The following is a 16591-nucleotide window of genomic DNA, read 5'->3' on the forward strand; positions in this document are numbered from 1 at the left end:
TTGAATGGTTATCAATACACCGGATAATTAAAGTTTTAAGTCGTTTGGTAAAAAATTTGCAATGTTGTCATTTGAAAGCTTCTTTGCTAATTACAAAATTTACAAATACAAAATTTAATTTTACAGTAATTTGATGAGAGGTTTTAACTATTTTGTAGCTCATTTTTGCGACGTAGGAAAAAAAAAGGCATTTAATGATTAGTTGCACTTAAGCACACCATAGGCTAAGTTTTGATTTGACTGTGACGTTTTGCACCTCTATTGTCACAGTCAAATTACAACTTTAGCCTAAGCTGCTCATTCATTGTTTAATTATACCTCAGAAATGTGTTCAGCAACATTTTTGATTTTTTTGACGCCATTTTTACTTGTTGGACAGTGATTTTCCCAGTCTAAATAAGAAAATTCTCAACAAATGTAATTGTGTTATTTCTATCGGTTTCTATATCTCTTCGTTTCCTTCAAACTGCTACTTTTTCTGTCTTTTCCAAAAAAGGTGGTTTCGAGTAGTGTCAGACTTAAAATGCCCTTCAGGAGAAACCCCCCAAAAATGTTTTTTAATTTTTTCCTCCTTGCGTTTTTGCCTTTTTTTTATAAACATTAGATTTTTGTCGGGAGCACAGACGTAGCAGGAGATGTATTGTTGACATATTATTAACACTTTTAAATCTTATAAATGCTGTGTATATTGTCAGAAAATCAGCACTTTTGTAGCAGAAATCAGAATTTGATGACTATTATTGCAGAGTAATTTGATTGAACTGGGTAATATTTGTTCATCCTGTATTCATTTTGTTTTCTGTAACGTGGTGTATAGAGAAAAAAAACACTAAAATTGACCTTTACGTAACAGAAAATCATCTTTTGTTAGACACGTTTTAATCAAAAAATTTCAACACTGACAACATATACTGTATAGAAACGGTTCATCGGTTGAAATGATAAAGATCAAAACCGCGTACTCATTAAACGAATATAAATTTGAATGAAAAAAATCTCACAATCTTTTTAATATTTTGAAGCATGATGGACATCTCAAGAAAGTACGTTTTGCTATGATTATTATGCAATCGTACGTGTATAAGGTTAAACGGCGCATTTAATAATCCGAAACGTGAGATGACTGGGAAGTTTCGAGACTTTTCGAGAAATCGATCATTCCGCTTGTCTATCTTGAAAAAGGTGGGTCAGGTATTTGGAAATCTGACATTTTTTACGTTTTGTTGTATAGTTAATTAACTGTGATTAGGTAAAAAGTAAAACGGCAGATTATCATATATAATGTTTATATATTACAAGTATATAGTACAACAAAAATCGAGCGCATATAAATATGTCGATTTTTAAAATCGTTCCTATGTACACTCAAAAACATTTAAAAATCGGTATATTTACAGTGAAGGGGAGGAAAGTGGAGGTGGTGGCGGACGGTCTCAAGGTTTTGTTTCCCTGAAAACCGCGAACTTATATAATATTATTTTATATAGCTACCTGTTCATTGTTTTTCACTGCCTTTACATACATATAAATTATTGTAGTAATAAAAAAATACTGGCAAAAAAGAGTGGAGATTCAAGCAGCCTATTATAAGTACATAAATAAATTAATTTGTATACAGGTCCACCCTGTACACGCGACAGCACTTGGAGTCAATCACATTTCTGTCTTTAAATTATCATAAAGGGGAGGCAACCATTATAGGAATGTACCTAAAGGGTGGTTATAGCGAACTGAGGATTCACACCGTAATACTGCTTTAAAAAAATATAAAAATAAAATCACTTAAAAACAACAAAATGGCAAGTACATCTGTCTGGACCGCTTAACTATATATACAAATAATTTACACAAAAAGCTGCGTCTTTTTTTCCAAACTAAAATAAAGCCGCACACACACACACGTACATACATGTCGAACAATTCGACTAAACCCTATTAAGTCATCCAGTTACACAGTTAGTTTCCCCAACATTAGTACTTGAATCTGTCACATTCAAAACTTAGCTTATGTTGGAGGAACAATCATATGAATGACACACTGTGTATATACTGGACTCTTTACACGTCTAGGATGCTGCAAAAACAAAAGAACTTTTGTTTCAAGAAACGTGGCGAAAAATAATTGTCTAGTCAAGTCGCACATATCCTTTATATGCAGTTATAATAATAATAATATAAATACAAACAATTGTTTGTATAGAAACAGCCCGGATGGGAAAAGAGACTTTTCACTTAAAACTTACACTTAGGACGGTTGCATTCAACTTTACGTTGCCGTTTTTAGACGTAGAAAATTAACGTTTAATACGTTTTATATCATTTTATAGTAAATTCAGTCGAATCTGTCGCATAACATTTATATTATGTATAATATAAATAAACTGGCGATTATACTAGGGGGGACCTTCAAACGCCAGTCGAGTACAAATACTAGCGGTACAAGAGAGAGAGAGAAACATTCACAATATCTTGGAACCCAATCAGGGACGTTATATAACACCTTATTATTTTTTTTTTAATATAATATCATATAAATATCTCCTATATGTTTAATAAACGTAGCACGTGACCGCGACTAAATTCAGTGTCATTATATTAATAATTAGTAGTAGCTAAGAACGTTTTTAGCTGCCCTCTTTTTGTCTTCTTCTAAAATCACCCTGTACTTTACACGTATTGTAAAAAAATTATATAAAAAATTAAAATTAATATAGTATATCCGCCCTTAAATTTGTTCTATGTACACGTTTTTTTTTTTTGCAATTTTACTATACACATTATTACTATTAATTATTAAATAGCCTAAATTTAATTATGTCATATAAATATTTTTTTTTTCGGGTAAACGGTCATACGGAAAATGTGAAAAGACTAGATTTTGTTTGTCGACTACAGGGTGATTCAAACTCGTTTATCTTTAGAGATAAAGATGAGTGCAAAAAGTCTTTAAATGAAACACTCTTATTTTTATAATTTTATCTTATTCCTTGTTCAAATGCCAGTTTGTACTGTTACTTATTTGGAAAACTGATTCTTTCCGAAATAATGTCAAGTAAATGAATTTCTATGTTACATGCCCGTAAGACAGATTTGCTTGAATAACTTTGACGTTTTAATAACAACAAACTTGACGTCACGATGACGTAATTGAACAAAACAATATCACTGTCAAATTACGTCATCGTGACGTTAAATTTGCTTGGCACACTTGATGGAGCGTCGTCATATGTTTGGTAAACCGTCAAGCAGTGTTGCCAATGCATGACATTCTCTGGTAGAGCAAAACTATTATACGAACTAATAACACAGACAATCGATGTTTGACAAACATCAAATAGCTTCAAAAATAACTTTTTGACAGTTGTTTGTGACATGTCAGGCCAACAAGTTACCTCAATGCCTCACTTTACGCCTTTATTTTGATTTTAAACAAGTGGTATGCAATTTCTATGACTTCAATCTAAGATTGTACACCGTCTCCGTATGACCGCACCCTCGTAGCTCTAACAACCATATACTGTAATAATCTTAAATATCGTTTTTCCAACATTTAAAAAATGCGAATTAGGAGTATTTCATTATATCACTGACACAGCGACACTTTACCGTCTGACCGCGACATTCTGTTCAGTTTGACTTCTTTAGCATATTCATGTGTTTTTTTAGGCCCGGAACTTGTATCTAGTCCAAAAATACCGAAAACGCTATATATTTTGTCTATTCAGTTTATTTCTTATTATTATCATCACCGGCAACAGAGAAAGAATATACAAAAGAAAGGCTTTTATAAGAAGGAACGTAATTACAATCGAACCGAATGTTTAATTTTGTTTTGGAACGGTTTTACCCCAAACAACTACTAGAAATTTTGTAATCACTGGTGGAACAACATTCTAAAATGAACAAATGGACCGTTCCAACTGAAATGTAATAAAATTCTCCCTCTTACAAAAAAACCTCTCCCTTAGCACATTTTTTCCCTGTTCGGATCAAACATTATGCGTCCGAAAAATGGTTCTGATCAGGCCGTAGCGCCTTGAACCGAACAAATCCCTGATCGTCTACCAACATGGTCTGGTTTCTTTCGTGGTTCGGTAATGTCTGAATGCCCTGATGAGGCCGCGGATGGTTCTTCCGCGACCTCCCCGTCGATCGGCGACCTGACGTATTCGTCGAATTCCTCGACCTCCGATCAAAGTCGTTCCTCTCAAACTCGTGCCTGGTTCTTTCGTACTGGTGTCCCTGTGCCGGGTTCTCAATGGGTTCGCTGTAAATGTTTCTCTCCTGATTGGCCAACATGTCATTTTGGTACTCTTCGTTATTCGTGTAGTACTTGGCCGGATCGTAGGCGCTGTGCTTCCTGCCCGAACCTCTCTCGTTCCTAATCGAGTTGTGCAAAGAATTCTGGCCGGCTCGTTCGAAATTTCCGCTACTCGGTTGACCGAAATTGTTCAAACTACCTTGATCCAAGTTTTGTCTGGAATCAAAGCGGTCTGAACCCCATTTTGGTCGTTCGAAGCGCTCAAAGTTGGAATTGCGTTCCGAATCGCTTTGGTATCGTTCCAGGGTGCTCTTCTTGTCGAAAGAGTCGTTCTGGAAGGCGTTTATCAGCAGGTTGTTGGGGGGACGTTCCACGCCCTCTGTAGGTAAACTATCCAGAATCATTTCCTGTCTACTGTAGTTCAAAGCGTTGGGGTTTGAGTTGCAATTGGTCGGGTAAATATTGTCGGTACTTGAATCGCTGGTGGTGCAGGGAAACAAAGGAAACCCTCCTGAAGCTTGTTTCTCTCTTTGGGACATCCTCAAACTCACCACGATCGCCTGAAAACATAAAAAAATTAGTTTCACCAAGTATGGCTTTGTAACAATTCAGGCAATGGAATTTTGGACGAGTTTGGACCTTCACAAACTAAAAAATGTCAGTTTTGCAAACTCTAAAACACCGTTTCCACATGAGAAGCTTGAAAATTACATTCAAATCAACGTTGCCAAAACGTGTCACTTGTCACTTGACAGCTGTCAAAACTCATTAAACAGTGCCGTGAAAGTACCAAAGTAAACATGACGTAACTACTAAAGTGTTTCTTAATGTCAGAACTGACAAATTTGGCTCAATAGAACTGTAAACACAACTTACAGTGCAATTCCTCAAAAAATACATCTATTTGGAATTTTATACTTCCAGCTCGCTGGTTTTGACAGTTATGACAGCTGTCACGTGACGCAGGCAAAATATTAAAGCGTTCCTTAACGTCCCAACTGTCAAACTTCCAGTGTAATTTTTCAAAATAGCAACTAATTCTAATTTTATAGTTTCAGTTCACTGGTAAACGGGTTTCGACAGTTGTGACAGCTGTCAAGTGTTTCTTTACGTCAGAACTGTCAAATTTGGCCCCCACGGAGCTGTAAATGCTATACTTATAGTGTGATTCGTCCAAGAAACCCATCTACTTGGCACTTTATAATTTTCAAATAGTCCAAATTTCATTGCCTGAATTGTTACTTTTGATGTACATTTATTAGCCTTTTCCTCAACATTCTCTTAAAATGTCCTAAAATTCTCTTGATATTTTATCCATAAATAAATTTCTGTGAATTTTTCATATCCGGCTCAATCAGGCTCTTTACCAATGAAAAAAGTACAAATAAAAATCTCAAAATTGCTTGCCTTGTCGCTGAGAGTTTTTAAAATATTGCATTTACTAATAGACCACCCAGTACATGTTAAATCAAGCTTTAATATAAAAAAAATCAAAACAAAAAACTTACCAGCAACGTGATAATGGAGATTTCTATGAATCGTACGCTCAACTCGAAGCCCCATAAAATCCAATGGTGTCTAACCGTAAACTTGTCCACCTTGATGAAAAACAACGCGTACAACTGCACCAATCCCAGCAGAATAAAAAGCAGTGCCACCGCGATGGTAATATGGCTGGCATAAGAAATATTCTGGGTGCACATCTCTGAAAGGTTCTGACTTTTCTTAGCTAGCACGTTCTTGATGATCCGGTACAAGTACAAGTAGCTGAATCCTAAAGCCCAAGCCAGGAGCACAAAAACTGGTTTGCACACTGAAAACGAGGCACGTTCGAGTCCCCAACCTAAAGATTCCACGATACTTAAACAGAAGCACAGCACTATGTGCAAAAGGGCGAACACTACGAGGACCACTGGACGAGTTTTCACTTCCAAATGGGTTAGAGTGCGCTTGAGTAGGAACAAAATCAACACGGCAAAAGTGGTGGCTAGCAAACTCAAAGGAAATCCGTGGAGAAAGTCGTAGAGAAAGATGTTGAAGCTTTTGTGTACGTTGTATGCGTCGTAGATGAGATAGAAGATGCGCAAGACGCAGATTACCGTTAACATCAGATGGATGGTCAAAAAGTAGGACTTGGAGAACATATGAGGATCGTTTTCGTATCGGATCAGTTTGTAGATGCTAAAAGCTGCCAGGAGGATGTAACCCACTACCACCAGGTAGACGTGGACGTTCCAGCATATTTGCCAAATTTGATCTGACCCAACCGCGGTCACGTTAGTTTCCTTCTCCTTTACATTAGGTAAGTTTACACTGTCCGACATTTGAGTGGTGACATCTTCGACGTAAACGTTCTTCTTTTCTGGTAACTCTTTTTTGACTGTCACTCCTTCGGTACGATCCAATGAAGGACGGGCATTATCTGTCAGCACCTCGTTTCCTCCTACAGTGTCTTGATTATTTTTAGGAGGCACTTCAGGTGGTAATTTAGGCGGAACCACCTCTAATTCTTGGCGTTTCAAACTGGGCTCAGCAGAGGGCGCTCTAGTTTTCGTAACTTTAGGTTCGGGCCGATCCAAATTGGGCGTAGCTGTAACGGTCCTCCACAGCAAATCTGGTATATCATCTTGTCGTCCGTTGGACCCACTCAAAATTCTAGTTATACTAGGCACGTTCACTTTCTCATACTCGAAATTACTGACATTATCGTTACGGTTCCCGTAAAACTCCCCAATTCTTACATTCTGACTGGGCGTGTTCAAACTCTTCTTTTTTGCGTCCAACGGACTAGGTTGATTGCTCTGTCTCATTCCTTCACCTAATCCTGGTTTAGAAGGAGCTTTCTCCACGTTCACTTTGTTAGGCAAATCGGGCCTGAAGGGAATACGATCACCAGAAGGCATAAGCGAGGGAGGTGGTATGGGGCGTCTGTTGGTAAAACTATCCGAGTTGGTACCACGTAAAGTCGGTTTGTCCGCGTACGGATTTTGTAAGGCGGGAGGCAAGGGCGGCGTGAAAAATGCTCTACTGGGTGGCACGTAACTGGGCGACGCTTTGCTGTACATTGATTTGGTCGGTTTAACATTACGCAGCAAGTTGTAGGTAGTTGTGGTCTTGTAGATATTTTCTGTTACTTGTTCTTGAGGCGAGTTGACGTCGGGATGTATTCGATCGTTGTTGTATCTGAAAATGTTGTTTAATTAACATCACTTTTAAATCTGTTATTTTTGTATACTAGAATGACTATTATTACAACCTACTTATCTAGTCAATTACAAAACTTGTGGAATTATTCCTGAATCCTACGGTAATCAAGATCATTTTTAGTCCAGTGTAAATCTTGAAATACAGTATACCATATACAGGTGTGGTAAATCCAAAACCGACCATAGGAAAACCGTGTAACTGACAGAGAAACGTAAATAATTGCATGCGCGGGACAAAGACAGAAAACGAAAAAAATATCAAGTAGGCCATATTTTCAGCGCGCTGTTGCCAAACGCCAAGTTATTTTGTCGACGGTATTTGAGTGATACTGACAGAGAAACGTAGATAATTGCATGCGCGGGACAAAGACGTATCACTCAAATACCGTCGACAAAATAACTTGGCGTTTGGCAACAGCGCGCTGAAAATATGGCCTACTTGATATTTTTTTCGTTTTCTGTCTTTTTTCCGCGCATGCAATTATCTACGTTTCTCTGTCAGTTACACGGTTTTCCTATGGTCGGTTTTGGATTTACCACACCTCTATAAATGATTAACTTACTATGCATAAAAGTTAAAAATCAAAAGAATCACTTTGTTTCCCAATTACAAGAGAAATATGCAGTATTTGAAACTAAAAATAACAAAATTTTTCCTGTATAGAGACCAGTAGACCACCCACCAACGGACTTGTTTATCACGCGTCACTTTCCGCAAAAAACAAAAGTTTGTCAAATTTAGTTTCAAAACGTCCAAATTTCAACGTAAAATGCTAAAACACTAAGGAACAAACATGTCCCTGCCAGTCTGTTTAAAGCGATTGCCGTGCCTGGGGCGTGCCCTACCGCGCCCATGGCCCCGACGACTATTTTGCTCGGACGAATGCGTCGACGAGAAGAAGGGCCTCATTTTGGGAGTGTACGAGGGTGAGGATGAAGAACCCGTCCTCACTAAAGCGGCCGCCAAGTTCAACGATCACCTGGGCGGCAAATTAATGGAATTGGTCAAAGCGGGAGGGTGCGAGATTAAACAAGGGGACGGTAGGACTTTTAACAATATCGACAAAGAGTTTTGGGCCGTCGCCTTAGTAGGGCTAGGAAGAGAGAGCTTGGCTTATTGCGAAATGGAGGCAATCGATGAAGGTTTAGAGGTGGTGCGGGAAGCTGCCGGAATCGGAGCTCAACTCCTGAAGAAGGAGTGCGTAGGGCGTATTCTCATTGAAGGGCTCGGACATCCAGAGCAAGCTGCTGAAGGAAGTGCCCTAGCCTTGTGGCGGTACCAAGAGAACCGGTCGAGGCAACACTGGAAACCCATACCAACGTTAGAGTTGTTCGATGACAGTGACGCTGAGAGCTTTCAAAGAGGGCTGTTCAAGGCAGAGTCTCAAAACTTGGCCAGGAGACTGTCTGATACACCCGCTAACCAAATGACCCCATTGCACTTTGCTCAAGAAACTGTAAATGAACTATGTCCTTGTGGAATTAAAGTCATGGTGCACGACAAAGACTGGGTGGAAAGCAAAAAAATGTTCGCTTTTCTCACAGTGGCTAGAGGATCCTGTGAACCACCTGTGGTGGTTGAAATATCTTACTGTGGGGCCAGCGCAGACACAAAACCCATCTTGATGGTAGGAAAAGGAATCACCTTCGACAGTGGCGGCATTTGCCTGAAAAGGTGCGATGGAATGGAACAGTACAGGGCTGATATGGTAGGGGCTGCCAGTATTATAGCAGCGATAAGGGCTGCATCGGCTTTGAGCCTCCCCATTAACATTGAAGCAGTTATCCCTCTTTGTGAAAACATGCCAAGCGGTATGGCCATGAAATGCGGAGACGTAGTGATGGGACTGAATGGAAAATCCATTATGGTAACTGACACGGACAATGAAGGCAGAGTGATCATGGCTGATGCCATGGTCTACGGTCAGAACGCTTACCATCCTAGATTGGTGATTGACGTAGCCAGTTTAACTCCTGGGGTCAGAACAGCTCTTGGCGCCGCAGCAAGTGGGGTATACTGCAACTCTCAAACAATGTGGTCGCAAGTTCGAAAAGCTGGAGTAATCACCGGTGATCGAGTGTGGAGATTGCCCTTGTGGAAGTACTTTACAAAGAAAGTGACCAAGTTCCACTCTCATGACGTCAATAATAAAGGTCTCGGACACGGTTCGTCTTGCATTGGAGCCGCCTTCCTCAACGAATTCATCGACTGCGTCGATTGGATCCACTTTGACGTTACCGGAGTCGGATTTAAAAGCGAAGATAAAAGCTACCCCTACCTTACCCAAGGAAGAATGACCGGCAGACCCACTCGCACCCTCATCCAACTACTCTATCAACTTTCCTGCCCAGATGGACAGTGATTCCCTCGTTCATTGTGTTAAACAGTGTGAATTAAATTTACCGTGGCAGCAGGAATTGCACGTGGCACAATGCTCCGGTGCAATTTTTGAATTTTTCCAGACTATAACTGTATACTAATAAAATGGCAGCCTGGTCACCTGCCAAACGAATACCGACTAGTGCGGTTCTTGCACGTCTCTTTTGTTGTCGAGGATGTATAAAATAGTTTTTTTTTTTTTGCTAAGGTCTTCATGTGTTTACCCAATAAATTACTTTTGTATTCATTAATTGGTTTTATTTTTAAGGGATGTTTGATGAACTGACCTATTAGGATTTCCATAATGTTTGTTGTTGTTGTTTTTCAGAATGTCGGCCGCAGGTGCTGAAGTAGGTAAGGCGTGATCCTTCTCCAGGTCAGAACCGTAACCATCCAGGTCTCTGCGACTGTTTTCCGGCTCAAAATCGGGCTGTTCGAATTCCACGCTCGATCTACCCGAATCTAGGGGGCTGTTCCTGTTTTTTACATCTACTCGGGCCCATTCCTCTGAACCATCCGAGTATCTGTGGAAGAAATTGTGTTAGTTTGAGTAATTTTTGAACATAATATGACTGACCTAAAAGTGGTAAGCAGCATAGTGGACATTGTAGTAACTGGGTAAGAGTTATCTGGTATGCTGCGTTTAGTTGTGCTACCGTAGGCTACTTTATTGAACACAGCAGCGATGCTCTGTTCCAGGTTGATTTTGTCCAGTAACTGTTCCGTTTTGTCCAAGTCATTAGCCCACGCGTGCGCTCCCCCCGCGCTTAACACCGTCAACGATACAGTCAACAAGAGCGCCTTGTCGACAATTGACTTTCGCACCCTTGCGCACGTCACATAGTATAGGCACAAGAACAACTTACACGATACCGCTAAGGCTAAACTAATAGCTAAATTACAGTCTTCAAATAAACGATCACAGACATTTTTAGGTTCGACTATTACTGGATACCGTTCCGCGTCATCGTCGACGTGGCGCCCACTACACTCGCCGCGCACAGTCAAAACGTCACGTCGCGCACCAGTCACATCAGAACATAGTGAACTGACGTCACAACTTTGTTGCTCGTTCTCGTTCTGCCATCTAGTGAGAAAACGTTTCGACCGTTTCGCCTCGCAGCTCTTTGCGCGCCGTCTAGTGGGCGAACAGCCAACTGTCGCCATGTTCAGTGCTGTCCTTGACGTCATTGGTAGGTTACATTGACTTTCGGGAAACCACCTGAAACAATACAAAAATCACGTGTTAACAAACAGTTAGGATTCAAAACAACAAATAAGGGTTTGTCCCAGTTTGTGCAACGAGCGTGGTTCACAAACACAGTGAAAAACTATTAATTTAAGGTCTAATTGGCGAAAATTTTAATTAGCGGTGATTAATAAGTATGCAGTCGCATATGGGAGGCAATTAAGTACGCGTCCCAACGGATTCTGGCAGCTTAAACAGTTCTTCGGTCGGAGTCTCGCTTTATTTAGGGCGGTTTATACGGTTTGCCTGGGTATAAGGGACGCTAGAGTTTAGCTAAAGAGATTTTAGCACAAACATAAACTGGTAAACCTTAATTAACCGTATTATAAATATTTTAGATCAGGGTGAACACGGGTTTGTTCTTAATAGTTAAGTTTTCAGATTAGTATTCAAAACATTGAAATAATTAATCATAGGTTATATCCCGAGACGTTCAAGTTTTACCGGGTGATTTTTTGCAAAATTTTGCTTGAAAAATGATTGAGACTAAATAATTCGACGATTTTTTCCAAAGAATTATTTAGTCGAAACCATTTGCCTAAAAGAACAATTTTGCAAAAAACCTACCAATGCACATTTTACGTGATAAAACGTGAACGCCGAGGGGTAAACGTCAAGATTATTTCCTGAAAACTCACATTTTAGTTTATTAACAAGAAAACACCTTAGTTAGAACACAAATACTAAACTAAACGTGATGAAATTAATGATAATATTGAACTCACCCCAGCAGACGACAGATTTTCGTTCAGCCATGTATATTTTTGTTTACATTTCAGATTGACAATCAGACGTCATAATATTTTAATTTATGTAATTTTTTAATGGAAACTACGTTATAGTGATTTATTAATTGTTAATATTGAAGAAAATAGCTTAAATTTTATATGTGTCTAAATCCCGTTTCGTTTAATATCAAATGTTCTTCAAAAAAACGTATTCGAAAAAGGTAGGAGGTGTTTATTCAGTGTAAAATTTTAGCAACCAGGGATTTATTCAGTATATAACGGCTCTCATTGGTCGAACTAGAAAGGTTCATTGAATTTTATTGGCTGCTAGTACAATGAGGGAAATAATCATTATTTTTAACAAAAATTAAATGCAAATGACATGTCATTTTACACGGTTCAGCTGTAAATTTTAAAAACTTTTTTAAGATTTCAGATTTTTCTCTTGTGGGACCTTTTTCACTAAAATAGCAATGAAAAATCACCCAAATTATATGGGTTCAGTTGTGGCATTCGCCACAGAAAAATTACACCCCTAATCCGTAGTACCACCCCTTATTGTCACTCCGCATGTGTACGACACAAAGCGAAAAACACACGGACCCTTGCACGATTACACGGATTAACCACCTTTCCAAAAATTCCAACTAAAACCCCAGTTTTCAGTGAATTGTGTCCATTGATTAGGCCGAATTTCGCTTTTCAAACATCTTGACGCAGGGCACTTTTATGTCATCGCCGGGGGGCGCAGCTGCTGTCAGGTAGTTTTTTCTAGGGTGGTTTCGATTAAAATTTCCTTCTGCCTGTCATCAATTAATGTTACCATCTTTTGGCCCGGGGTGCGGTGACTTTATACGTCTTCCAAGGGGAAAACTGAGTCATTAGGTCTCAAATTGGGTTGTTAGTTCGTTTAAACGACTACATATTTTATTAGTGTTTAACCAAAAAAAAAAAACTTAACGATTGGAGTGGAACGGTAATCAAATTACGTCAGTCTATTTGAGAACGCTCCCTGAAAATAAAATTGTCTGAGGAAAATAGGAAAACCATCCGTTTCGACAATTTACAGCTACTCAGCGAACGTGAAACTGCAGTTTTGCGGAAAACATTAGTTCGATCGAGGAAAACCTAATTTGTAGAGAACACACTCGCGTCTAAAATAAGAATAAATCAGACTTTAGTAGTTTCAGTCCTGGGGAAAGTTTCAGTCGTACTTCAAACTTAGGACGGTTATGAAAATTATCCGTCATATTCCGTTTTACGCCCAATTTTATTAAGCGAAAAAAAAATGGAAAAGAGAGTTTTCAAGTAAACTGGTGAAACCTTTGTGAGATTAGAACAAATAATGAATTTTATTAGGGACTTCAGAAAACTGTTATCATGAGCTGTTGGTAGGACAAAATTAGGTTAGAACTACCATTTTTACGTTACATTAGATCCGGTTTTTTGTAAAGTAAAAAGCTGATACGGTTGGGCTTTTTCCTGAATTACTGTTACAATGTGACTTGGAAATGTTATGAACGGCAGCAAATAAAAATAACTTACGCAAATAACTTGAAGATTTGATTTTAAACCGTAAAAATTCATCTAAACCTCAAAAAACTTAATTTCAACAATACAAACAAACGCATACTGGCACCACTCTTTCCGCCATATTGGAATTTTTGACAAGCACCTTCTAGGCTTTCTAGTATAGTAGGCGGTGGGCTAACATGTGACGTTCACCGAACTAGGCTAAGTTGATTTTTTTTGTCAGATATTTTCATGAATTTTCTAGTAGCTAGCTTTCTAGTATAGTAGGCGGTGCATAACTGCGTTTTGCGTCTTGCGCTTGACGTCACTTATTTCCTATTGGTAGAAGCAAAATTTGAAAATGACAGCCCGCAAGAAGCTGATAATTTTCAACTTTTTGCGTCTGTTTCTAGTGTTTTGACGTTTTGGACGATGCAGAGGGCAAAAGTTATATTTGAATGGCAAAACTGAAAAAACACGGCAGTCACAGCAGAAATGAGGTAGGTTTCCTATGTTTATATTCATATAAAATATAGGTTAACATCTCAAATTCATTTTTAGTTTTTACGTGGCAATTGCCATGGAACTTTGAGAATAGAAGATATTTTCATTCATCCTTGTTTGCAAGGCGACAAAAATGAAGAATACACTTCTGCAAAACAAGCTGAATAGTAGAAACTGTAATGCCTGCTTTATACCTCCCATTTAAGAATTAAATTAAATTTAAATTTCCACTAAAATTAATATTTAAACTAAGAAATCTTGTTTAGGTTTATACTACAAATTAATAATTAGAAAAATAAATGACTGTTTTGACTTACTGGACGTTCGACGTTGATGTTTGACGTTGACGTTTCTATTGCCATCGTCATTACTCGTGTTTTGTGGATAAAGAAAATTTTTATTATAATAATTTTAAAAATTTGTTCTTAAACCACTTTTTCGGTAAAAAATCCAATTATGGAAATAGACGATTCAAGTCTAATAGACTACGTATCGCACTAGAAGACAGCAATTAACATCATGAGTGATGACAAGTATGACAGTGATAGTTCCGAAAGTCAACGAATTAAGCCGAACTTTAATAAAGTTGGTTTAACTGTAATTCAAAATTAATTTTAGTTTAGTGTAAATTGAAAGTATAAATGGGCTCGCTTGTAAGTTCATTTTCAGCTTTGATAAATTAATTTTAGTTTAAATGAAAGTTTAGTTTAATTGTTAATTGAGAGGTATAAAGCAGGCATATCAGTTAAATTAAAAAAATAAACGAAATATTAACAAATTGTGACAATTGACAATTAAAAATATCGTGTTTAGAGGGCAACTACTGTGAACAGGGAAAAAAGTTTCGCCAGATCTGTCAGCTGAAAATTTACTGTTGACCAATAGGAAATAAGTGACGTCAGACGCAAAACGCGGTTATGAGAACTAAGCTTGACTTGCAGTAAAAAAAATCAAAAAGACATGTAAACATAGTTTGCAATGGTAAGAGTACACTTTGTAAGGGTAAGAAGAATTATGGGAGAACCGATCTAATGGCGGCAATTTCAAGGGAACAACGCGGACGCACAAAACTAGTCCGGTAGCTTAAACGTATTGTGGGATCAAACCACAAATCCCTTTGACGTTTACGTCATATTATGCGTGTTAATACGTCGAAATGCGGCTTTAAAAGAGAACAGAAACTGGAGGCGGCCGCCAAAGGCGACCAGAGCAACGTTAATCGCGGACTTTATACAATTATTATGCAAATTGGGGAAGCCGAAACCGGGAGACGATAAATCTAAATTAGCTTCATAAATCCGTTTGTTGTTTAAATCTATTTAACCCGTGAAATTAAGAACCGTTTTCGGATCTTTAATAACGCCCCGAATTAGGTCAATTGACTTGTTTAGAATCGATTATTTATGCGTTATTTGTACAATAATATGTATGGGAACTAAATTTGAGTCGATTTAGTACATACCCATATACAATGGGTGAAATTTCCAATTAAGAAATTGTTAGAACGTTAAGTACTGTCTGAGTATACCAGGGATTGATTTATTAGCTACGAGGGGCAATAAATAGCGATTCGTTTCGGACATCGTGGCAGCTGCGAGTGTACCAGGGCGAGCCAAATTAATGGTTCGCTCATTTTTTTTGTTTATCTCCCAATCGTTCAGCGACACATTTTCTTCTCGGATGTGTGCCAAAAAATGAGTGAAAACTGTCGAAAGGACTAATATGGACAAATCACCTGCTTTTTTCAGAGATAGAGGATGATTTATTAGAAATTGTCCGCAGAATATAAAATCGACGGCTCATAATTTCTTTGAAAGTTTAATAAGCAATTTGTAGCGCAGCCATACATTCGCACATGAATATTTCATGGGCTGGCAGTTCGAGAAAATATTGGATATTTAATGAAGGCGCAATTTTCATAAACACAGTTTTCTAGGGGGTTCGAAACAAGGGAGGCGCCGAGCGATTCTGAATAAAATATACCTTCTTGAAACCCGTAAATATAATAATTCAGACGGGAAAAACTCGGTCAGGTTTATGGTGAAAAAATAACTCGATCCAGGTAAATTTAAATTTTATGACCGCTAGAATATTTAAAACAGTTTCCAAGTTTCCTTTTGCCGCGAATTATCAGAATTTTTATGAAAGTTTTGAAATTTTAATGGACGTAATTAACTCGGCCGATATCGATTTACTAACAGGGCTGGAATTGTGTAAAACCAGTGCAAAATCCAAGCAAAAAAAAGTCGATTTCCTACGGCCTTTTAATCTAGCCTTATGAACGTAACCTAATTAAGCTTAATTGCCCCTCCCAAAGAAATACACTCTTTAATTATCCAGTCGGTCCAACCTGTAATTGATTGGTCCGCCAATAATGGGAGCTGATTTTGAAATTCAAATTAGCACGTTAGTTTGTTTTTTTTTTTTTGAAAAGAAAATGTAACTAGATCCATGGAACTATTATCTATCACTAACCAAAACGTGAAAACTAGAGTTGGACAAATGTGGGAATTTTCTTATTTTTCGTGAAGATACCTAAAACTTTCGAATATACAATATCGAAATTTGGTCATGCAATTCAATAATGTTGTCTTTGAAGCACCTTAATATATTGCAAATCTGGGGCCTAATTCTTGAAAGCAAGGAACGTAATTCTCCAGAGAAGTCTTGATAGAATGTGACACATAGACAACCTAAAAATCGGCACTAAACTGAGATAGAGTAACCTGAAGCTAGACATATGAAGGTTCT

The 16591-nt window shown here is 38.2% G+C and overlaps 1 protein-coding gene and 1 pseudogene across 2 annotated transcripts in view; one reads left to right on the plus strand and one right to left on the minus strand.

Annotated features, from left to right (window-relative positions):
* Positions 1-1269: 1269 nt before the first annotated feature.
* The window catches only part of LOC145726846 (uncharacterized), a 73179-nt gene continuing 57857 nt past the window's right edge, over positions 1270-16591 (minus strand). For both annotated transcript variants that reach the window (XM_081976107.1, XM_081976106.1), the window contains 4 exons: positions 10425-11069; positions 10135-10371; positions 5770-7444; positions 1270-4821 (listed from right to left, as the gene is read on the minus strand). In XM_081976107.1, coding sequence (XP_081832233.1) covers positions 3997-4821; positions 5770-7444; positions 10135-10371; positions 10425-11038 — 3351 coding nt within the window. In that variant the 5' untranslated portion in view covers positions 11039-11069 and the 3' untranslated portion in view covers positions 1270-3996. The remainder of the gene's footprint in view (positions 4822-5769; positions 7445-10134; positions 10372-10424; positions 11070-16591) is intronic.
* On the plus strand, positions 8181-10094 carry LOC145726848 (cytosol aminopeptidase pseudogene; annotated as a pseudogene).

Source organism: Ips typographus, linkage group LG3, assembly GCF_016097725.1.
Source record: "Ips typographus isolate SLU linkage group LG3, UJ_Ityp_2.0, whole genome shotgun sequence".
Lineage (NCBI taxonomy): Eukaryota > Metazoa > Arthropoda > Insecta > Coleoptera > Curculionidae > Ips > Ips typographus.